Raw genomic sequence first — 24,375 nt, 5'->3', positions numbered from 1 at the left:
TGGAAATTCTTCGTAGTAGATAAATTAATTAATGATGTATGTCTAAAGATGACTGAAGTTTATGAGAGGCTTCAGAAGACTTCATTTCTCTTGTGTAGAAAAAAAAAATCAAATTACTTTATCCAACATTCTCCATGAAAAAAAAAAGAAGTTGTAGGAAAGCAGCAGCTGGAAACGTTATTACTTAAGTCAAGTCAGTCACAGATATAGGTTAGTTCTGCTGAAGAAATACTGGCAGGAAAGAAGAAATACTGGAAAGCAACTAGCACAACAGGTTAAGGTGGGGAGGTTAGTGGTTAATCTCCAAGCGTTCCAGCTGCCCAGCTCTGCTGAACTCTTCACACTCATCCCTGTTTGCCGTCTTTGCCGATTAATTCTGGCTCGAAGCTTGCAGTGCCCATCCAAAGCCGGGCTCCCCAGCCCTGCCAGGGCACCGCTTTGTGGGGCCAGCGCAGCTGGGGCTACAGCAAAGCCAAAGCGCATCCCTAAGGATGGCAATGATGTCACGGTTAGGGAGCGTCTGGACAGCGCTCTTAGTGACACGGCTTGGCTTTAGGTGCTCCTACATGGAGCAGGGCGTTGAAGATCCTGATGGGTCCCTCCCAAGTGGAGAAACTCCACGATTCCATGGGCGGGTGCTGCCGCGGGACAGGAGGCCGAGGCAGGCGGCGGCCCCGCACCGGGAGCGGCACCGCCTCCCTCAGCCCGCGCAGGGCCCGCCGGCCCGCCCGCCGCCCTCCATGGTCCGCTCCCGCCGGGCGCATGCGCCGCGCCGGCCGGCTCCACATCGGCGGAAGGGCGAGCGGAGCCCGGTGGGGCGATGGCCGGCGCGGGCAGGGAGGAGCTGGGTGAGGCGACCCGAGCCGTGCTGCCCGGCGGCGGCGGGAGGGCGGCTGGCTGCGGGGCGGGAAGGAGGGGGCTTGAGCGCCGGGACCGGCCGGCCGGTCCCAACCCCCCTCCGCTTCATGAGAGATGGTTCGGCCCACCGGGGATGCGCTGCGGCGCTCAGCGCACCGAGGCGGGCGGGATGAACCATCCCACCTGGAGCGGGGGTGGGCGCTGCGGTGCGGTGTCTCCGCCTCGCCGGGGCCGCGGCGGCGAGGGCTGAGTTGCCGGGGCCGGACCACCGGCACCGGGACCGGGGCCGGGCGGCCTGAGGGCAGCGCAGCCCTCAGGGGCTCTGCGCGGCGGCAGGGGCCGCTCCCCGGCCCGTCAGTCGCACCTGGCTGGCGCTCGGTTTCTTGGTGAAGTCACGGCCTCCGTAGAAGTTCATGGAAATATGTTCTTTTTGCATCGGTGATGCATTTATCTGCCCTGCAAGGCTGGGTGGGGGTTTCCCGGGGCATATGTGTGTTTATGTGTTAGTGGTATTGTATTTATTGCATTTACAGTGTATTACTCTTACCACCTTTAAATCTAATTGATGGAGGACACCTAGATGTTCATCTCTTGATTTTTCTGCCCATGGCTGGACAAGTTAGCTCGTAGTAGGTTTAAAGTGCCGTTGTGGCTGGACTAGACTCATGGAAGATCGCATCTCAGAGCGGTATTTCCAGAATCACAGAGTGGGTCTGGTTGGAAGGGACCACAGTGGGTTTATGTGGTCTGAGCTCCCTGCTCGAGCAGGGCCATCCTAGAGCTCATGGCACAGGATTGCATCCAAATCGGTTTTGAGTATCTCCAGAGAGGGACAATCCACAGCCTCTCTGGGTTACCTGTTCCAGTGCACAGTCACCCACACTGTAAGAAGTTCTTCCTCGTGTTCAGGGGGATCTTCCTGTGCATCAGTGTCTGCCCGTTGCCTCGTGTCCTAGTGGTTGGCACCACTGAGCAGAGCCTGGCTCCATCCTCCTGGCACCCTTCTTTAAATACTTAAATATATTGGTGAGGTCTCCTCTAAGCTGCTGCTTCTTGAGGCTGATCGAGCCCAGCTCCCTCAGCCTTTCTTCATAAGAGAGATGCTTCATTGCCCCAGTCATCCTTGTTCCCCCAGCTGGGAATCTGAGGATTACAGTTCCACTGTAACCTGCAGATTTTGCCTTGTCCCATGGCAATGATAGGACTTGGAAGACATGCTTCAAATTTTGTTGTCCCCAAGGCTGATCCGTCTTGCATCGAGAGTTTGTCACTTTGGAGGAAAGGTTGCTGAAAGAAACTTTAGAGCTTTTTTCTTTTTTCCCCCCCTGAAGTTCACCCATTGGACAGTTTTTCCTGTCAGAAGCCCTAGAAACTGGATTTTCTATGTTATTAACTATTTATAAATGCAGTTCCATACCTGATAAGAATTCCAAAACCTTTTGCATGGTTCAGTGCTATTGAATACTTAATAAAACTGAAGTCTTGCCAATGCGTTGTCACTTAAGAGCGTGTTAATTGTAGAAATGTGTGGCTTGGTCTAGACAGGATAGTGGATTATTTAAGACTAGTATCTGTCAGAATAAATGATCCATTGTGGGTTGGGGTAAAATTGCTCCTCTGTAAGTGTGCAATAGCTATGCAGACCTGTGTGCACTTTGGTTTAATAACTGCAAGTGTGCCCATTTTATGAGCCGTCTGGATCCAACAGTTATGATGCAAAAGCAAACACTTCCTCCTGCTTATTGTGAGGCGTTACTGACTTTCAACATTTGCTTAGAAATAACCATTCTCTAGATTAATACAGTCTACCACAAAGCTGAATAAATCTACTTTATTAAGTTACAGTCTGTAATGGAGAGAAATAAATGATCCGAGATTTATTTTCCAAAGAGAAATAAAAAGGGATGCAAATAACTGCATGAGGCATAGCTTGGAGTTCTTGACAAACACAACAAAAGCTGATACTCACTTTTACTGTTTTGGAAAATGTAATTACTAGTATTTAATAGTAATTTTTAAACCAGATGAGATTTTCAATATTCAAACTGAATATTTTATTTTGAGCGTTTTGTTTGTTTATTTTTATGTCTCATATTCAACAGGAGTAGCTGTAGTGGAAAATAAAAAGGGACCTGGCTTGTGTGTTGTTTAATGGTGTTGTCTGTTACTTCCCCCTTGAGCTAGGAAAATTTACCAAGGTTGATCCGTCTGGGCCAGCGTGCCTCTGGCAGTACCATTCAGAGTCACTTTGTCTTGCTCTGTAATTTCTTTGGAGGTGGTGGAGGCATGTGACTTAGGTGATCATGTGTGCTTTGTGGACAAAGCTGTACTGTGCAGAGAGATGTCTTCTGGAGAAGTGCTGGGAGGGTTGTTTGTAGGCTAAAGTACCTAAATACCTAAACAGCTATTTCCTTCTGTGGTTGAGGGAGTAACTGAGCATTACCATGAAAAAAATTAGTCACAATGTTTCCTTTGTAATTAAATTTGTCTTGAGAGGCCTGGTTCTCAATGCTGAATTGAAAAGCCTCTCCACAGGACAGAGGTAATACACGGATCATCTGGCAACTGAATGCACTTGCTGGGAACAGTGAGCCTCTCCTGTTGTCACAGGTGTGGCTGCTGCCAGATATAAATGTTTATTCTGCGTTAACACTGCAGTGAAGGCTCCTTGAATGTGTCTGCTTGTTCATAATTCAGTCACTAACTTTGTCCCATTAGAGCAGCCAGCCCTGGTTGGTGACAGAAGCTCTGGGTATGTCCCCAGGATCATGAATATGACTTTTCATAGCCTGTGGGAAAACATTAGCATAAACCTGCATTTTAGGCTAGTGTAAAGATGATGTGGTGCTGATTTTCTCTTTTATGGAACATGCTGGCCCAGTCAAAATAGCTGCTTGCTAAATTGAATCTTTATCCCAATTACAGAGGCACTGGGTCACCCTCTTTTTAATAAACACAGTTCACAGTTTGTGAATCTTGGGCAGTGTTTCTGGCCCTGTGGGCATGTTCTTGTGTAGAAGCTGACTGAGCAGTGAAGTGTGTGCAGGACCTCCTCTGCCTACTGCTTTTTGCTGAGCATTTAATATACTTGTGAAGCGTTGCTCCAACAAGACCTGCGTGTTCCCTCTCCCATAAATGAGTCAAACCAGCTGATGCAAACAATGTTATGCTGTGTCCTGTCCCCCAGATCTTTATATGCTTGTATGTCAAATCCAGTTCATTCACTTTGCTGACACTGACTTCAAAAACCTGAAGGGTAAAAAACCCCAAGCAAATGAAAACCAGACCATATTGCTAGATTGGATTTGGAAAAGGGGTTTTAGACATGAATTTGTCTGGGGCGTGACCTTCTCCAAAGGAACATTAGAGGATCGTACTTGGTTTTTATTTTTAATATCTCCTTTAGCTTGCTATGCCTGCCTGGCAAACTCCTTCATTCTTTTGTCACTGTCTCTTCCACAAAATGAAAATTATGGGGATCAGTTTTATCTCCTGTGGTACTGAGTGGTTCAGTTAAATTTGGAAGTGTTAATTGCTTGAGCAATAGAGAAAAATTACCTAAAGTTCTTGGTGAAAATAATTTATTTGGTGAACTTTTGAACTAGAGGGTTTCTTCAGTGTGCTCAAAAAGCCTCAGAATTAAGTAAAGTTAGTAACAGTTCAAAGGTTTCTTTGGCAGTACATCCATAAGTGTTGGCAAGATGCTGGCAAATTCTAGGGGATAGCAAAGTACACAAAATTGGGAGTAATAGTTGTAACAATTTTAATACTATGGATTTAATCTCTCTGTGTTACTGGGGGCTGATTAATGATTGAAATTTGGGTCTTTGAGGATACAGTGTTGACATTTATGCATGATTATAGTGTGATGTGCAGCTGTAATGAATCAGAGATTTATCTCTCCAGTGGCTTAAGGAATTAGTTTCAAGATTGCTGTGATAAGGCTGGGAGAAGATGAAATTCACTTTGTGTTGCCTTGGTTGATAGCAGTAGATGCAGAGCTTTTTGGCCCCCTGCTTGCATGGGTGTTAACAGAAGAAAGCAGAAACAATGTCAGTTTAATAAACTGTTAAAGACAATCAGAAGACAGCATTTGATCTGAAAAGATTTTTGTGGTGGAACAAGGAGGAAAGAAATTCATATTGGGTGATGGAAGGACAGGTCTGAAAATTGTCTTGTTCTTCGTCTAAGTGAAAACAAAAGGGTGTGCAGAAATTAATTTCCTTATTTTTAGTTATGCTGAATGATGATAATGTAAAATTTTCAGTGGCTTCTGTGGCTGATCACTGGATTGGATTATTCATAGTGTGTTTGAGTGCAGCCAGGACAGTTTGGTGGAGCATGGGTCTAATGTTGGCTGAGGTGTTCTCTGTACCATGTCCTTTGTGAGAGCAGCAAGACAACTTCATCTCTGATTCAGGTCTCACATGCATATGCTGTGCTTGTGCTGCAGTTTGAGATTGTGTTTAAATTGCACATATTGGACCTTTGTAGGAAGGGATCAAAGTAAATGTGGGGGTATTCAGTGCCAGATTTCTGGCAATGACTGCGGATGGTCCAGAATAATTTATTTCAAGCGAGATCCAAGTATGGAAAGCTCAGGCTTTTTTGCCTCATGTGCTTTAGACTACAAGTTTGGACCCATTAAATGTGGATGTTACACAAACCTGGATGTCACTGTGGGTATGGACTGTGGGACACAGCCACACTATTCCAACAGTAGAGATCTGTTATCAAATGAAAACCTGTGCTTAGAAAGTTGCATGATCCACACCTCCCATTAATGTCTCAGTACCATTACTGTCAATGGGTTCACATATTTAGGCCAAAACTGTACAGCAGTCATGGGATGAAGGAGGAGTGATGAAGAAAAGAAGCAATTCAAGAGCATTTTTATGGCTAGGATAGAGACCAGATAGCATTCTTGGAATGTTTTCTATAATGCACTATTTCAGAGGAACATGTACTAAGGCAACCTGTATAGTTATGACAGTGTGAGTTGATGATGTTGCTGTAGCCTGTGTTTTAAAACTTCTGATGGAACTTATTCTCAAATGCATTGTTACATTAGAATAGGAACAGTGAATTCCAAGCCTTAGTGTGCATATTAGAAATGGATATTCTTGGGTCTAATTTAAGCCATTTCTGAGAAGGGGGGTGAATGGGGCAGTGGGACAGTGATAACAATAACCCTGAGATGACTCGATGGCTTTAAGCATGGGGACATGACTTTTCAGAAGAAAAATAGATTGTGTTATGAAAAATTTAATTACTTGAAAGATGAGGGGAGTGCTTGAGTATATCTAAATCTATTCTTAAAGGACTACCTTTGTGATCATAAGATGGGTCAGGAAGTTGGGAGAGAAAGTAAAATGGGATGTCTAAATAAAGTTCAGAGTCTTTTGTGTGTCATCTGGCTGCATGGTAAACAGTGTAGGTGTATGTATATGCCAAACGTTCCAGTCTCAGGTTGCAATGAAAGAAGAAAATTTTACTTTTCTCCCTTGACTGAGCAGTTGCTGATACTCACCAAAGCATGGTCCTGTGGGTCGTGCTGGTCCTGTGCTACTGCTAAATAAGAACCTGACTTGCTGCATCTTGTCATTATTGTTTGGCATTATGAAGAGTATCCTACAAAATGTGATGGAGAAAAAACTGGAAGATTAATTTAAGTATTATTTCTTTTATATGTTGTTGAATTTCATGTGGTCAGAGACTTGCACACTTGTAGTTTGGCTTATTCCTTCAGATTGTTAGTTTAGAATCAATACCTTAAAGAATGAAAATCAGCCTAATCAGTTGCTCACTGGGTGAAACTTCCTGCTCCCTCTGATCCCTGAGGAGGCAAACTTTTATTCCAGAACTAGAGTGTGCAGGTCTTTGTGAGCATCAAATGTGCCCAGCAGGGACTCAGAGCTGAGGGGGAGGATGGTGGTGGCATCCTCAAGAACCAGTCAGCACAATGCTGTGGGAGCAGAGGGAGGGAACTCTGGTGATCCTTCTGTTGATCAATTCAAAGACTGTGTGCCATGTACAGAAATGTGGTGAAGTCCATCCTGATTTGTATAATTAGAATATCTGTGAGTATAAATTTGCTTTACAGTGTACTTTCTGGTTGAGTCTCTGACCTCTGATTTTTGCTCTTGACTGGGCATCTTTGTTTCTGTCAAGTGCTTTCATTACTGCCTTTCAGCTTTTCAGACATGAAATTTTGACAACCTTTTGGTGTTTTCAGGAGAGTTTGAACTATATGATTTAATGTTAATGACTTGGATAAGCTGCTTTCTGCTTTGTGGGGTTTTTGCAGTTGTTCTGCAGTTTTTCTCTAGAAGTTGTTAGCACTGGCTTAAGTGCTCTGCTGGTGGGTTAAATATCTCCAAGACTTCATATAAACCTTAATCATTTGTTTAATGGCTGTGGTGGGTTGACTCTGGCTGGATTCTGGGTTTCCACAAAAGCTACTCTATCACTCCCCTCCTTAGCTGGAGAAAATACAACAAAATGCCTGTGTGTGGGTTGAGAAAAGGACAGGGACAGATCACTTGCCATTTGCAGTCATGGGCAAAACAGACTCGACTTGGGTAAATTAGTTAAACTTCTTATCAGTCAAATCAGAACAGGGTAATGAGAAATAAGAATAAATCTTAAGAAACCTTCTATCCATCTCTCCATTCTTCCCCGGTTCAACTTCGCTCAGAATTTCTCTACTTCCTCCCCTCCAGTGGTGCAGGGAGATGGGGCATGGGGGCTGTGGTCAGTTCACCCACATTGTTTCTTCTGCTTCTTTCTCCTCAGTGGGAGAACTCCTCACACTCTTTCCATGTTCCAGTGCGGAACATGTTTCCATGTTCCTCTCCCATGGGAGAAAGTCTTCTGAAAAATGCACCAGTGTGGGTCTCCATGGGGTCACAAACATGCCAGCAAACCTGCTCCAGACTTAGACTCTTCTCTCCATGGGGCCACAGGTCCTCTGCCAGGAAGTCTGCTCCAGTGTGGGCTTCCCTTGAGGTCACAGCCTCCTTTGGACATCCACCTGCTCCACTGTGGGGTCCTCCGTGGGCTGCAGGTGGATCTCTGCTCCACCATGGACCTCCATGGGCTGCAGGGACACAGCTGCCTCACCATGGGCTGCACCAGGGGCTGCAGGGGCATCTCAGCTCCAGAGCCTGGAGCACCTCCTGCCCCTCCTTCTGCACTGAAGCCACTCCTGTAGCCCCATTACCAGCAAAACCCTGACACACAATGCCTGCTTTGTAACATAAATGTAAATTTTGTTGGTTTGTTTGGTTGTTTTTTTTAAATACAAAATGTTAACATTACGGGGAACTTGAGACTTATTCAACAAATTTTATGAATGGATACTGTGGTAGGCAAGTGTAGGGTAAATAATCTTTTTGCTCTTGGCAGGATTTACTTTGCTTAACTGTAGTAATTTAGAATGGTTATAATTTCCTCAACATTAAACTGGCATAAGATGTTAGTTTTGCCTGAAAGGCAATTTTGTTCACTACTGACTGCTTGCTGTTACTTGGTGCTGTTACTTAGCTGGAATTTTATGCCAGTTTAAAAGGTTCAGGAAATTGCAGCTTTCAAAGCATGCAACCTGATTCCTGTATTTTGGTTCTTTCTTCAATGAATGGAGATGCTTTCTGTGGTATCTGTCTTGCCTCTCTGAGTGCAAACTTAGTGTTTAATTCTGAAGTAGCTACCAGTGTTTAAGATTAATCTCACCCTTTTGTAATGATGGATAACTTTTCTGTTTTGCTTTATGTTGCATTAGCTTGCAAAGTGATTTAAACTAGTGACATTTTCATGATAGAGATTTGCTTTTCTTAATGAAAAACTGTAGTGTTTGGCAATAATAATAATAACAACAACAATAATAATAACAATAATAATAATAATAATAATAATGAGATGGTGTGCCACTTTAAAGAGAGAGACTATCCTGTGCAAACTTGTGCTCTATATGTCTGCTTAAATCATCTTTGTGTTTAGGAACATGTTAAAACCTCATTGCATGGGAAGTTTGGATCATGTCTTGCTTCTGAACTGTTAACTTGTTTCTAATGCTAATGTAGTGTTACCTCTGTTGTACAGGCATGGAAGTAATGAAGCCTTTAATTGAAGAAGAAGACTCAGATGGCATCTCAGATGAAGAGCATGAAAATACTTTCCTGCCAGTTAAGACACACTACCAGCTTGATAATGAAGAAGGCATTACGTATGTGTTAATCTTAAGCTTGTTCAGATTTCTTGCCTCTGTCTTGTTTCCTATGAGCAGTTTTCTAAACTCTGGAAGGGTCTTCTTGGACCTGCAGTTTTGTGGTTATACATAAGGACTTTGCATAATTCTCCCCAAAAACAGCTCATTTTGAGTAGGTTCTCACTTCTTTTGAAGCTAACAATGTACTGGCTGTAAAATAGTTCAAGGTTCCTATTTGTAAAGTGATTAGAACTATGAAAAGAACTGTGAAATGGCTGAGAAATTAACATTTCACAAGCTGGAGTAAAGAATTGAAGATCAGACTTGTGTGTTCTATTTGAGGGTGCTCACATGTAAGGATGAATAAAAGCATTATTTGAATGTGTTGCACTATTTTTAAAATAGCTGGACCGCTGTAAATTTTAAGTTGAAACTTGAAATTTATCGTTTTATTATAGAGAAAGGGTGAGGCTTTGTTTTTGCCCTCTACCCCATCAGTGTGTACTTCTAATGTAACGTTTTATCCTCAGGTTTATACAAACACTGACTCACCTCCTCAAGGGAAACATCGGAACTGGGCTCCTTGGTCTTCCCCTTGCAATAAAAAATGCTGGCATTGTGGTAAGAGTTCTTTTTTCATAGACTAGAAAAATCATCTAGAAAGATTTTCAGATATATGTCCTGAAAAACTAAAATCTCAATGCTTCTTATTTGTCACTGCCTTATTGATAGAGTTGTGTCATTTCTTCTCTATATTTTGGGGAAATCAGTAGTGAAGATTAAGATTTTTTTGTTTTATAGGAAGTTATACCTATAAATGCAATGAAGACTTCATTGCATGAGTTGCATTTTTGCTTAGCCAAAGTATTTTTCTGGTCCAAACAAAAATTTGTCAGAAAAAAAGAAATATTTTGATTTACTCAGACTCCTGTGATGTCTCATGGGAATTGTTTCTAGGGGTTGTCTTATCTTTGTACAGACTTCTCTAGAGACAGATTGTATGTCTTAGGATGATGCATCAGTTTGTTAAATCAATGTAGTGTTTCTGCAAAAATAGGATATAACCCAGCTTGTTTATACCTGGTAACAAACAATGCATTTCCTAGGGCAGGGTAAATTTAATCAAATGAAATTTTCACCTTATGACTAAATAATCGTGTAATTCCATAGTACATGTTGTTCAGTTTGAGAGTGAAAATTACATGGGTGTAAGGCAAGTTCCTTCTGTGAAAACTTATGGTCAAGCTTCTATTCTGAAGCAAATGATTTAATTTCATAGTTGTCTGGAGCTTTTAACTTTTGCTGTCATTGCCATTCAAGTGGCTCAAACTACTGAATTGTGCAGTCTGTGCAGTCTTCTTTCTTGAAGAAGTTTTTTGGCAAGGGAAACAGAGGAGTGAAGTACTCATTTCGTACTTGTGGCTTGATCACTCCTGAATAGCCTTCTCTTAAGTAGTGAACTGAAAGTAAGGGATGACATGAAACATCAGCAGCAGCACCCTGGTGAGAGTGAAAAATTTTTAATTATTACTTTGTTTGCTACAATGTGAAATTTTTTCATGTAGATATTTTTCCCCAGCATACTTCCATGAAAGTGTCTGTATTTCCTGTGTCATCCCTTTTTTTTTTTTTCCATACCAGGTTGGACCAATCAGCCTTGTGTTCATAGGAGTTATATCTGTTCACTGTATGCACATCTTGGTACGTTGCAGCCACTCTCTATGTCAGAGGTAAATGTGGAACTATTCATTCAGTTGCTGAGTTTGAAGTAATTTTTTTAATTCTTCTTTTCTTTTTGTGATTTTTGGTCTACAAAATACTCTGGTACTGTAGCAGTTTCTTCTGTCAGTTTAGAATCTTCTTCTCAAATTCTTAGTGTGCACCTAGTAATGATAGCTATGCTTTGTGCAACACATTAAAAAAACATATTTGTTTTCTGCTCAAATGCAAAATGAGTTTGGTTTAACTTGTTTTTTCCAGTACCTTTTTCCCTGCTGGCAAATTAACAAGTCTTTCTCCTGACCGTTTTAATTGCTTATTTTAAGTCCTTCTTTATATTCATAGAGCTTCTGAGTCTTCATAGTTTTGAAAAATGTAAATAATCTATGAATTCCCAGTTTATAAGTATTTTATAGGAGTAAAAGATAAATACTGGTAATGTCTTTCATGATTACATGTGAGCTCTGTCTCTGAATTGTGGCAACTTGATTCTTTGAATATGTAGTGCTGAAGGAATGTGTTAAAATTATGCTATTGAGCAGATAAGTATTAAATATTCCTCCAAGTGACATGTGCAGTACTGTGGGCAAGCAGTTACTCAGGTTTGACTGACAGAGAATTTTGATTAATAGTGACTTTCATTAAATATTTTTATTGTACTGTCAGGTGTTAAAGAGAAGCAGTGGGAGGGTCTCATGTTTCAGAGTGCAATGAACTTTTGAACTGAGTAGAATCACAAAACTATTAATGTCCCTATAGCTGGAAAATCTATTTTACCAGGTTTATATGATATTGTACTGTGAACAGACCCTTTCATTCCTGAATTTTTCCTGTGTAGTTTTGAATGGTCTTTAAAGTTGATGACTGAAATAAGATCATTGAATCAATTGTGATTAACTGCTTGTGCATAAAGAGTTGAACTCTGTTTAAGTTCTTTGTAACTTTTAGATTTGAGATTAATTTCTTAAGGTCATGTAAGAAGAATATGATTTTGGAGTAGTTTATCAGAAAAACCCCTTGTTTTGTAAGAAACTCATCTAGTACTGTTGAACTGGGGGGAAGCAGCTCTGTTTCACATGCTTGCAGAGTGCTAAATAGCCCTTGCTGGGGTAAAGAAGCCCAAACCATACCTCTGAAATTCAGCAGCAGAGTGTTGCCACAGGTAACAAAGTGGTATAGTCATGGAAGACCAACAGCATTTTCAAAGTAGGGTTCTGGGTCGTCATAGTTTCTGGTAACTCTGTTTTTTCTTCACTTTTTGGTATCAGGATGAGGAAGTCCTCCCTGGGATACAGTGATACAGTCAGCTGTGCCATGGAAGCGGGGCCCCTGAGTGCTCTTCAGAAACGAGCTTCTTGGGGCCGGTGAGCTTGAGCTAGAATTGAATTGAGTACATTCATTTTTAAAAGTTAATGGCTACACTTGGAATGATTAGGAGATGTCTATTTTACTAAGATTTTACCTTCCTTAAAAATGCTCTTATCCAGTGTTATTTCCTCCTGCCAGCTGGTAGTGGTGAGATGGGAGGACATCTGACTTTATTAGCCATATCAATTTTCAGTTCTGCAAGAGCTCTGAAGAAAATGAATTCTGTTTAGTAATATAGGAAGAGATGTGTTATAACCAGAAATGCATTCTGTGTTGTCTAATGCAATGAAGTAGTTTAAGTTTTCATTCTCTTTTCCCAGCATTTCTCTGCATTGCAGGTTTACCCTGCAAATGTTAATTACTTTGATATATTTATTCTGAGACAAAGCAAAACAATTCTTTGGTTCCTGTTTAAATACAACATACAAATAATGGAGAAATATTTACTGTTTTTGCAATAATGACATGAAGATATAAATGGCTTGTTGTGTCTGTTAAATATTTTATCTCTCTTTTACCAAAAAAACACATTGTTTTTTCTTTGCCATCTGTTGCTGTTTGTAGAGTTTATGGTATGACTGCACAGTAGTGAAATTGTGAATCTGAAACAGACACATTGCTCAGAGTTAATTTAAAATGGTTTTTACCTCACTTGTGGAAGAATTTTTTAAATTCCTGTTACTTTCTAGGATGCAGCATCTTGCTAGTGAGCTGTTTAAAGGTATGTTGTGATGACTTCATAGGGATGAAGTAGAGCTCAATTAAAGGGAAATTTTGTTAGTTCTGATATATAATTCTGATAGATTTTTTAATATTCTGAGATATAATTTTCTATTGCACCAAAGAATTACAAGCCTCAAATGGGCCCTGGGGTCTCCAGAGACCTATGCTGCAGCAAATACATTCTCTGGGACAGATCTCTGCTCTGTGCTTGACTCTAGCAGAGTTTCATTGCAGTCTGTCTTCAGGCCACCATTGTGTATCACTTTTTTCTAAAGCAGTCTGAGCCACAGTGTTCTTGCAATGATCACCACCCTGTTTTGACAGAGGAGTAACCTGCACTGCACTGCTTGTGAGATTAATGTGGCATTTGAGTCTAGCATTTTGACTACTCTTAAAAGGGGCAGTAATTGCATATTAGGGAGCAATGGGATAATTGTTTGATTCTTAAGTATAATGTATGTTTGTTTTTTCTTCCTCAGGTATATTGTGGACTTTTTCCTAGTGATAACACAGCTGGGATTTTGTGGTGTTTATGTTGTGTTCTTGGCAGAAAATGTGAAACAAGTGAGTAATGCTGCGATATGAAAGCAGTTAAGGGTTTAAATTCATTTTCCCTCACTTTTATTTCCTATAAAGCTTTTGGTTAAAAGGGGCGCAGTGGGCAAGGTGAACTAAATTCAGCTCTGGTGAAAGTGTGTATTTCCTTCTGACTTGTTTGTTGAGTTTAAAAATTAATTGTGGAAATGATGGAAGATAACGCATAAAATGGCGTAGGAGCCAGTGTCCCAGATTTATTTTTTTCTAGGCTTTCTGCTGACTTCCTTTTTTCTCTCCAAACTCCTGGGCATATTTTATCCTTTTCACATAACTGGAATTTTTTTTTATGTTCTTGTTTAGTCCCTTCTATTCACAGAATCCACTGTATCTAAATGAATCCTGATTTTTGTTCCAAAAAATGCCTGACATTGACATTTCTACAGCTTCCTCAGTAGTCAGTTCCAATGCTTTCTTTATCTGTTAGACAGCTGCTTCTTTATAGAAGCCTCAGATTTCTTACTGATATTGTAAGTTCTTTTTTTTCATGTTCTAGCTATAAGTAATTTATTCTTTTCTATTTGTGGACATCTTTTATATTTTTGAATATTTTTATTCTGTCTGCCCTCTATCTAATAGAGGGGAGACATGATATAATCTTAAAATTGTTCTTGCTCTTCTGTGAATGCTTTGCATTTGGTCACATCTCTTTCTTTCAAGTTTTATGCCTGAAGTTGCTGAAGTTGACTAAACATTGCAAATGGATCCCCACAACCACAAACACCTTTACACATTGCAAGCAACCCCAAACCTTACAATAAAACCCAGCTACTCCTTTTCTTCCCTGCTGCCATCCATCACTGACAAAAGCAAACAAAACCATGCCGGGCACTTTTGTGACGCTGCTCCTGCTTTCATTTACCTGCTTTGTCTCTTGCTCTCCAGTCCTTCCAAGCTCTTTCTCATAGGGGGATTCTCTTGATGGGGTCCTGGTGAGTGTTGGTTCTTCCTCAGGGCACACTTGGCAGTTGCAGTCAGCAGTTTGGTGTCTGAGCACGTGGTCCATGGAGGGTCAGCCAGCACAGGATGGATGCTCAAACAGGCGCGTTGAGCTTGTGGTGCCCTCTCTTCTTTTCACAATTCCAGGACACTACCAATGTGCTCTGCTGTGTTTTCTGCTCAGGGAACTATGGTTAGTCAGTTGTCATAAAGCTTGACGAGTCTGAATCTCCTTGGACCTGTATCCATACAAGCACTGTTGAGGCAGCACCTCAAGTTCTGTGTCCAGGTCTGGGCCCCTCACTTCAGGAAAGACACTGAGATGCTGGAGTGAGTCCTGGCAGGGGCAGTGAAGCTGGGGAAGAGACTAGAGAGGAAGTGATATGAAGAGTGACTGAGGGAGCTGGGGGTGTTAAACATGGAGAAAAGGAGGCTCAGGAATGACCTCATCACTCACTGCAGCTGTCTGACAGGAGGCTGTAGCCAGATGGGGATTGTTGTTTTCTCTGAGGCAGCCAGTGACAGGTTGAAAGGACATAGTCTGAAGTTATGCCAGGGAAGGTCCAGGTTGGACATCAGGAAGAATTTCTTCATGGGATGGTTTGTTAAGCATTGGAACAGACTATGTGGGGAGGTGGTGAAGTCCTGGAGGTGTTCAAGAAACAACTGGATGATGCACACAGTGCCATGGTGTAGTTGACAAGGTGATGATTGGTCAAAGGTTGGACTTGGTGATCCTGGGGATCTTTTCCAACCCAAACATTTCTGTGACTCTCTGATTCTGTGTATACTCCTGTGAGTAGTGAAGTGTGGAGTAAGTTGTTGTAGGTTGCTGATCATTAATTGTCCGTATGGATTCTTATTCTACCCATAAGGTAGGCAACAGGTGTCTTGGCATAGCAGCTTACCTTAATTTAATTGGGAAGAAGAGTGTCCCCTTGGGCAGTTAGCACATAGAAGATAGTTTGGGTTTTTCATCCCCTTGTGGATGAGTATTTGTATAGTGTTTAAGAAGTTTTCCAAATCTGTGGATGAAGATCTATCAGAATTAGGCAAATCTGTGTATTTGGAAGCTGGGTACTCTGTAATTTGTATGTTGTGCGGGAGAAAAAAAAAAAGCCTTTGAAACTGCACTCCTGCCTTAAGAATCTGTCTCTAAAGCTAAAAATACTATCTGATGTCATTTTGCTGGCCTTCTGAAATGAGATCTTTAATGCATGCCTTGTAATGCAAGTTTAAATTAAAGCCTTTCTTATCAAATGCTTACCTGATCAGCTAGTAGTTATGTTTATGCTGTGGCCTTAGGCAAAAGATGAGACTGAACATTTGCTGACCTTGGCTTTTGTAGGATGGGGGAAAAAAAACCCTAAAATGTTTTTCAGGAAACTTTTTGCTTTCTTGAGGAAATATTGAAAGCTCTTACAGGAAGGCAACTGCTGCAAAAGCAGTAGCTGCAGAGACCTGTAACATGGACCCTATGGATGGGTGGATTAAAGTCATAAGCAATTCAGAAGTTCCACTTCCAAATGTACTTGATTTGGACTGCTCTGTGCTTGCTCTTCTCTGAGGGAGAACTCTGGTTTGTTTCTTCCTGGCAACTTTTATTGCAGAAATCAGTCCCGTAGAGGGCAGCAAAGAATGAAAATTGGTACAGCCTAAATCTCTAATAGTGAAAGGATGGAGAAAGTGGACAGAGGGAGTGGGGAGGCAGGAAGGGGAGAACTGAGATAAAGGAAAAGCATAGTAAAATTACTACTGATAGCACACCTGATACATCTGCATTATAATCTGTACTTTGCTGATCATATTTGCATGTTGGTGTGTGCAAATTAAACCCATTGAAACTGGTGGAAACTTATACTGAGATTTTTCTGCATTACATTATGGTTTCCCAGACACGGTGATGCAAGATCCTATCTTCAGTTATGTTGAATAGCAAGTCAAGCTTTTCCTAAGGAAAAATATTTTCTGGGAGCACCAAATAAACTTAGACTGGTGACAAAAGTTCTGGTTAACTCTGTCAGGATGTAATACGAGACTTATGGGTGAAAGTGTCTCAGACTGGAGAAGAACAGTAAAGCTGGAAAATCTTGAGGGCTGACTACAGCAAGGCTAGGGAAGGAACACACAGGGATAGAAAAAAAAAGCTGTGCTCAAAAAAACATGGTCCCTTTCATGCCATAGTTGCTTTGCATTTCCTGCTTGGACAGCAGAGGACCCTGTGTCAAGAGACCTGGCATTTCATAGAGTCATGGAAATGTGAAGGTTGGTTTTGCAAAGATTTTTATCAAGATCAACAGATACTGCCATGTTCATCAGTAAGCCATGCTCCCAATTGCCACATCCACAAATTTCTTGAACGCTTAAAAGGGTGGTGATTCCAAGACTTTCCTGGAAAACTTCTTCCAATGCCTCACCACTCTTTTTAGTGAAGGAAAATTTATTCCTTTCTTTTGCATGTTTGCTGAGTTCTCTGCATGTTTGCTGAGTTCTCTCTATGTTTGCTGAGTTCTCTGCAAGTGTCCTCTTTCATTGTTTGCTGATAAAGCTAAGAAATGAAAACATGTTCTTGCTTTTTGTGAGCATTTTTTTAGATCTTTAGCACCCTGAAGATGACCCATCAGTAGCATACTATGTAGTGGAATTCTGATTTTTTTTCCCAATTTTTTAGGGAAAAACCTCACAAAACTTTGGGAATTGTGCTTAGTCATAAAACTGGATGTGTTAAAAATGCTGCAAAGTACAGTATTAAGTTTCAGGGAAGTGCCAGAACTAAATGAGCTGTGAAACATTTATTTGGCCTGTTCATGCAAAATTGCAGGGTTATAATATAGTCTTTATCTCTCTGATAACGTACTGATTTTATCCCAGACCTGGCCTTGTGTGTTGAACTGGCTGTTCCTCTGAGCTAAGTAAGGAAGAAATTTAGAGGATCAAGTGAGTTCAAGGACTGCTGCTTTGAGTTCACTAGATGTTGAAAAGTCCATAAAACTGCATGACAGAAAGAGTGTGGTTTGGGACACAGGCGAGGAAACAGTGGTCTCAGTTAAAGAGACTAAGGACATGGAATTATTTCATGCTTCTGAGATAGGTCCTGTAAAAAGGAAGTGTTTTGTTGTTTCAATTGGATTTTTTTCAGCCTCTAATTTTGCATTAGTTTTCTGAGTGGAGAAGGTACTTGATATCTAGATTTGCACAATGTTTGATGTTCTTGTATTCAGCTGAATGCTATGCTTGGGTTGTGTAAATGAGTGAAAAAAACTTTTCCAGACATCACACCAGCATGGTAAATTAATGCTTGAGTAACTGAAGTAACTCCTGATGAAATCTTTTGTCTGGGGGCATCACTTTGCTTAGTGACTTCAGTGTCTATGTGCTTCCTTTCTAAAACCATAATGATATTTCTCATGTGGTTTGGGGAAATGTTTGACACCAGGTCATGTTGCTTTGTTCAGGACAAAGGCAGTTACATGGAGCGTTGGCTGCTCTTGGCTCAGCATGACTGCCACATGCAGTAATGCACTAGCAGAGAGCAGCAGAGCAAGATTGAAAGTGATTATTGTCCACAATAGAAATCTGAGGTAATATTAATTCTAATATTTAGGACACTACGTTAGATAGAAAGTGCATCATAGTCCGTCCTAACAGTCAGCAGTAGATCTGCACAGAACTAAACAGCACATGAAAATGTTTAAAAATCCAAAATTCTTCCTGCTCTTTTGTATTTTGGTACTTTTGGAACAGTTTTAAGTGTTGTCTGATCAATTTTTCAAAGCAAAATGTAGGAAAACACTTTAAAGTCATGATGATGTTAGCCTGAAAAAGTCATTATAATCTCATCTTCATTAGAGTTTTCCATTGCTACTCTACTGTCAGATCTCCCACAGCCATTGTTTCATTTGAAGAGAGAGAGTAGTGAGCCTTACTTTCCATAACTTTTGCATCTTACTTTCCAACTCAGCTTTCTTCTGCCTGTCAGTAACTGGTGCCTGTTTAGTTCTGCCACAAGATTAACCCTTGCTGGATCTTATCTGGTGTGCCTCTTCTGAGCTAATGTACAGGATCCCACATTTTGTCACATCTCAAAATCCAGCTTTGCAGGATATTTTCTCTGGTCTTGTCTTAGCCTGTAAGCGGTACTGCTCTGACTGGTGGTGTTAAAGCTGCTCTCTTGATACAAAGTTGATTTAAAGGTGTATATGTATTCACAAAAGGGAATAAACTGTGTCCTCCTGTGCATTTTTATCAGTATAACTGTGTCCATGAATCTGAATTTGTACATGATGAGAAAGCACTAGATGTCACTTAGAATTTAGCAAGTTTTTCCATGCTGTCACTGACAGTAATTATCCTTGTATCCAAGAAAGGTTATTATGGGATGGATGGATGGATGGACGGATGGATGGATGGATGGATGGATGGATGGATGGATGGATGGATGGATGGATGGATGGATGGATGGATGGATGGATGGACGGACAACTAGCTAAAGAGGGGATAATAAAGCTGTTTGTGTCATCAGATTCAGAGGGTAGTGGTCATGATCAAGAGCCAGCAATGTGCCCTAAAAGCAGCAGCATCCTGGGTTGTATGAACAGAAGAATTGCTGGTAGATGGAGAAAAGTGATTGTCATCCTTACTACCCATTTGTTAGACCATATCTGCTGAGTTCTGATATCCTCAATACTGGAATGCCATTGACTGACTGAAGTGAGCTTAGGGGAGCCTGCTGAAATCATTGGGGCTGAGGCACCTGTCCTTTGAGGGCTGCAGAAACTGGGCTTTTTCAGCTTGGAGAAGTGGCTTTTGGAGGCCTTAGGGGCAGCCAGGACTGCAAAGAGTTTAGAAAATAAAGTCAAGTTTTGTACTTGGTGAGGTCAAAGGGGAGGACAAGGGAAAGTTGTAAAAAAACATACAAGTAGATGCTGTTCCTATCTCAGACTAAAGACAGCTGTGACTGCAAATCTGGTTAATGCAGAATAGTAATCTGTACTGAGCGGGTTAAGAATTTCATCATTTGTATATTTTTTATTTTTTCTCCCCTTACAGCTAGAATGTTTTTGATGCCCTGACTTCTTTCTTTAAACTATATTTCAAGGAATGGGACCTGCTACAGGCTCCTGCAAGTCATGAAGTTTTTGAGAATCTGTTTGGCCTCCATTTCCTTCTCCAGGGAGTTCTGGAGCAGGGAACAATGTAGGGAGAAGGGTTACCACATTTACTGTATTGTAAAGCAGGTTATAGTGTTGTGATTTTTTGCAGGAATATAACTCATTCTGAAAGTGCAAATGGGAGGTGGGAAGCTAGGGCCAGGGAGGCACTGTCTGAGAATTTTAGTCAGCTGTGTTTTGCTGATTGTGCATCAGTATCCATTCACCTGATGAAGGTTGGGGAGGGTTTGTGGTTAGGTGTAGTATGTTCTTTCTCTGTGCTTCCCTCAGTACTCTTGTGAAAAAGTAAAAGGCAGATAATTATAAAGGCTATTTCGTATGACCACACTTACCTAACAGAATGTGGAGATGTGATCTTATCACACCCATCATCAGGGCAGCTGATCACAGTAGGCCAAAATTTGGATATGATTTTATAGACTGTTGTGTACTGCATTTTCCAACAGTATTAGCCAGTAAACTCCAGTTGAATGGAATTTGTGGTGGTAATAGGAAAAAAATATTTCTGACTTCAGGCACTTTCTAATGGGGTTTATGTGTACTAAGGGAATGCCTCTGTCTTTAAGGGAAGACTGAAGTGTTTGAATACTTGAAATTATTTGAGTAGAAGCTGGTTTATACTGTGGTATTGTAAAAATGTATTTTAGAACCTGAACTGTATCTTGCCTGCTAGTTTTTTGTTTGGTTTGGGTATTTATTTTTTTCTAATAGCTCGTCAGGCTACAGATATTTGTATAAATTGAAGACTATGCTGGGCTAAATGTTTATTGTAGCAGAGAGTTTCTGTGCTCAAATCACTTTGTGATTCTTCGAAGCTCTTTTACATGTCCTTGTGTGCAGAGCAGCTCTGGCTACCTGCAAGTGCCTGCAAGCAAGTAAACACACAAGACCTGTTAAAGTGAAAGGCCTAAAGTGCTTGTTCTGCATTTCTGTTTTAAGTGTAGTGGGAAAGCAGGAAGCTTCCACAGAGAGCTTTACTTCATGTGGCATTAGGGAAGTAATTTGGTTAAGTGTTTGACTTACAACTTGGCAAAGTCAAGTTATTGTAGCTGTGTGAATTAAATTCTAAATGTAATTAGAACTTCTTTGTAGCTTTGTAAAAATGGTATCTTAATGAAAACTACCAGATGTTAAATGTCTTGCAAGACACTTTAGATTCTTGCAAGGTAGAAACCATCAGTGTTTCCATAATGACCAGCGATGTTTTCATATAATTGAGATTTCTGGAAAGCATGCAGTTGCAGAATTATATAATTTGGCTTTTTCTTTTTCATTGTGGAAAAAAGAGTACAGTGCTTTTGGTTACAGAATGAATAGTTTTAAGTTAATTGACTCTTTCTGAATTTGTGGATTGTTTGAAACAATGCAAATCAAGCAAGTTATTTCGGTTATATATCAGTTTAGCATTTTTGTTTGTCTCTGTGCTATAAGGATTTTTTTTTCGCTGTTTAGGTATGTTTTTGTAGCCATCAAGCCAAAGGCTTTATACAGCATGAGCAGATTAAGTACAGTCATAGGCTCATTTGGAAGATGCTGAATGCAATGGTAGAGAAGAAAAGGATACCTAAGGGAAACAGCATGAGGAGATCTAAAACAAATAAAACAGTTCTTGTTTTGCAGCAAGCAGAATCACCAGTAGCTCTGAATGTTTTGATTGTGGTGTGCATAGCACAGATGGCTGTGTAAATTTCCACAAAACAAATTTTGGCAGTTGCAGCCACGCTGACTTTTTCCAAAAAGAAGCAGTGAGAGTCATAAAGAGTTCCAAACTCAATCTTCTGATTTGCACTACATGCAGCTAGAGTAATGTTATGTACAAAAAAACCTAATGCACTTTCACACTGTGTACTACTTTTAATTTATAGGCATTAATTTGTATCAGTTTATTAGATACAGAACTCTCAATACTGTCATGGTTTTAAAAGTTGAGTTAATACTCATTAATAAAAAAGTGAAGAGTGAAAAAAAAATCATTTGAATTAAAGGAAAGGCAGGCATGTTCATATTCTAACATTATTTTGTATGTATGCTGCTGTGATGTGTATGGTGAAGGCATAAGGTTGTTAGGCACTGAACTCAAGTGCAATAGCATTTTATTATCTAACCCACTTCCTCTCCCCAGGAAAATTCTAACTCTTAAGTTTTAGGCCCAAATCTGTCTGGCTTGCTTCCAGTTTACCAAACTCCCTTTCTGAAAGGACTCTGATCTAAACTGCATGTGTGAATTTCCTCAGTGGTGGGATAACGATGCTTTCAAGCCCTCATTTCATCATTTGCCTTAAGTATGAAATACTTGCTAGAAGTGCCTTGTCTTCCCCTCTGCACTGAGTACACATACAGAGATCTCAAAATTCCTGTCCCTCACCAAGTGGAGCAGAGAGACAAACTTCCCTGTAGGAAAACAGCAATGTGACCATATACTCACTTCTACCACTGTTTAACATGTTGGTTTTGTTTGTTTTAATAAAGGTCCATGAAGGATTCTTGGAAAGTAAGATTGCTCCCATGAATGTTAGTGCCACTGGCAGCTCCTCTGAGAAAAGGAATACTGATTTACGAATATACATGCTGTGCTTCCTGCCATTCCTGGTCCTCCTGGTCTTCATTCGTGACCTTAAGACCCTGTCCTTGCTTTCATTGCTTGCCAATCTGTCCATGGCTGTCAGCCTGGTGATTATTTACCAGTATATTGTTAGAGTGAGTATAAAAAAGTTTATTATCTGTTCTTTTCAGTGTGGCAAGTTATGTTTGTTGAATGTGGCAGTTGGTTTCTGATAGATATATACTGACTGACAATTTCTGAAAGGCAACATTAACTTTATTTAAGGCATCTTAATTTAAGATAATAAAAATATTTATTTTCATGAGTGGGAAGTGGAGCACGGGGAGAGAGGCAATGAGAATATGGACTGAGCAAGGAGGCAGGAGAAATTATGAAAAAAATTTGATAATTAATAGTAATAGTAATTAATCATTCTGCAGAACTTTGTCTTGTGTTAAAGAGATGTTCTTTTAGTGTCCCTTATGGTTTTAAAGAATATCTGTGCAGTATGAAAGCAGGTTAGAAAGAGCAGTACACTAAGAAGTTTGCAGAAGATAAGACTTGAGATGTGCACTTTCCCTTCTGTTTTAATTGATGCTCCTTTATGCACGCTGATGTGTTACATTAAATGTGAAAATTTCTAGTGACAGTGACGGAATCTAGAATAAATACATCTGCAAGTTTCCATGTGGGAAGGTGGTATAAATGTGTATAGAGGACTAGGTTTGGGAGGAAAACCAGGGATTGTAAATAGCAACATATATACCACTATCAACATGTACTGAATTTTCTTTTGTATAACATAATGCATCAGTCAAAATTGTAGGAAGAGCTAATGCACTGTTTTGCTTTGTTTTCTTCAGGATCTAGCAGATCCTCGAAAACTGCCACCTGTGGTTGGCTGGAAGAAATACCCACTGTTTTTTGGGACTGCAGTATTTGCTTTTGAAGGAATTGGTGTGGTAAGTGCTTTTCACTGACTCTTCAAAATCACTGGTTTTGTGCTGGGGATACAGGCAGTTTTACTCCTGTTGTTATTTTTTTGGTTTTGTGAAGCACTAATCTCCTGTGTTCATGTGAAAAGGATTAATTTGTCTGGTCAAATAAGGTGAAAGTTGTGGACACAACATCCCCATGGCTTGGATGCTTAGCCCTGTCCCAAATTGCAAAAATGCATTTAGTCCCAAATAGTTAATGCCAGGAAAATCCACAAACACCTGAAGTTTATGTCCAAAAAGGAGACAGAGGAGTCCTGCAACTTTATGTAACCAAAGGCAGAGTCCTCTGGGGCACAAACCTGTGGGGTTTTCTCTCTCAAGGTTTCAGAGGGTGCAGCCTCCTTTTGTCCCAGACTCCCTGCTGCATGTTGCCCTCTTCCTTTCCCCAGTGCTGAGGTACTCAGAGGGTCCAGCCTTCCTGAACTGCCTACCACATATTCCCCCCTTGAACCTACTGTTTTACCCCAAAGTTCAGAAGTTCAGGATTGTGCAGGCCCACTTGGCTGTTTCAGGAGCCAGACTGTTGGGGCTCTGTAATGAACCTGCTGCCCAAAGCCAGTAGAGATATTAAGACCCATTTCAAAGATGTTAACACCCGTCCTTTCATCCATCAAATTATTTGCAAAGACATTAGCTTTCCTCTCATTAGTTAACCACTTTTGTTCCATGTGGTATATTTTAAAAGGTAGCTCAAGAGGCCTCTTGGAATGGTAGGTCATAAATTGTTGGGGAAATTAGTGTACATACTTTATTTGTTATATATTTACATATTTAAGCAAGTGTTATGCTTAAAGTGTATGTTTAAAATTAAAAACCAGCCAACCAACCCTCCTTCTGTCCCTACCCCATCCCCCCAAAAAAACTCTGAACAAACCCAAACTAAAACAACTCCAAAGCAGCATGCAGTTAAGCTGAAATTATTGTCTGTCACTCATATAACACAGAAGATTTTCAAGTCTGTTTTCTTTTTTAGATTTGTCAATTCTGACTTAAACCAGATTATTTTACTTTGTTGTTGTGTTGTCAGTGGCAGAATAGCTGAATAGGAAAACCTTTTTACTTAGTTTGAAAACATACTTTGTAACATATTTTCCACTGTTTCTCACATATGAACTGATGGATTCAGAGGTTTACCTACCATAAATCTCTGTGTATCTGAACATCTTTTGTCATGTGGAAATTTCATTATAGGAAATCAGCTGTTTGTCTGAGATTATTTGATACCTACAGGTCTTGGGCAAAAAAACCTCCACAGGC

At 40.6% G+C, this 24,375-nt stretch overlaps 1 protein-coding gene across 1 annotated transcript in view; it reads left to right on the top strand.

Annotated features, from left to right (window-relative positions):
* The first annotated feature begins 740 nt into the window (after positions 1-740).
* SLC36A4 (solute carrier family 36 member 4) overlaps positions 741-24,375 on the top strand; it is an 88,132-nt gene continuing 64,497 nt past the window's right edge. The window contains 9 exon segments of the mRNA XM_063148847.1: positions 741-762; positions 765-848; positions 8,959-9,082; positions 9,595-9,685; positions 10,706-10,794; positions 12,052-12,147; positions 13,354-13,438; positions 22,048-22,275; positions 22,984-23,082. Coding sequence (XP_063004917.1) covers positions 741-762; positions 765-848; positions 8,959-9,082; positions 9,595-9,685; positions 10,706-10,794; positions 12,052-12,147; positions 13,354-13,438; positions 22,048-22,275; positions 22,984-23,082 — 918 coding nt within the window.

Source organism: Melospiza melodia, chromosome 2, assembly GCF_035770615.1.
Source record: "Melospiza melodia melodia isolate bMelMel2 chromosome 2, bMelMel2.pri, whole genome shotgun sequence".
Taxonomy (NCBI): domain Eukaryota; kingdom Metazoa; phylum Chordata; class Aves; order Passeriformes; family Passerellidae; genus Melospiza; species Melospiza melodia.
Note: the sequence above shows the minus strand (reverse complement) of the source record. Positions and strands in the feature narration are given on the sequence as shown.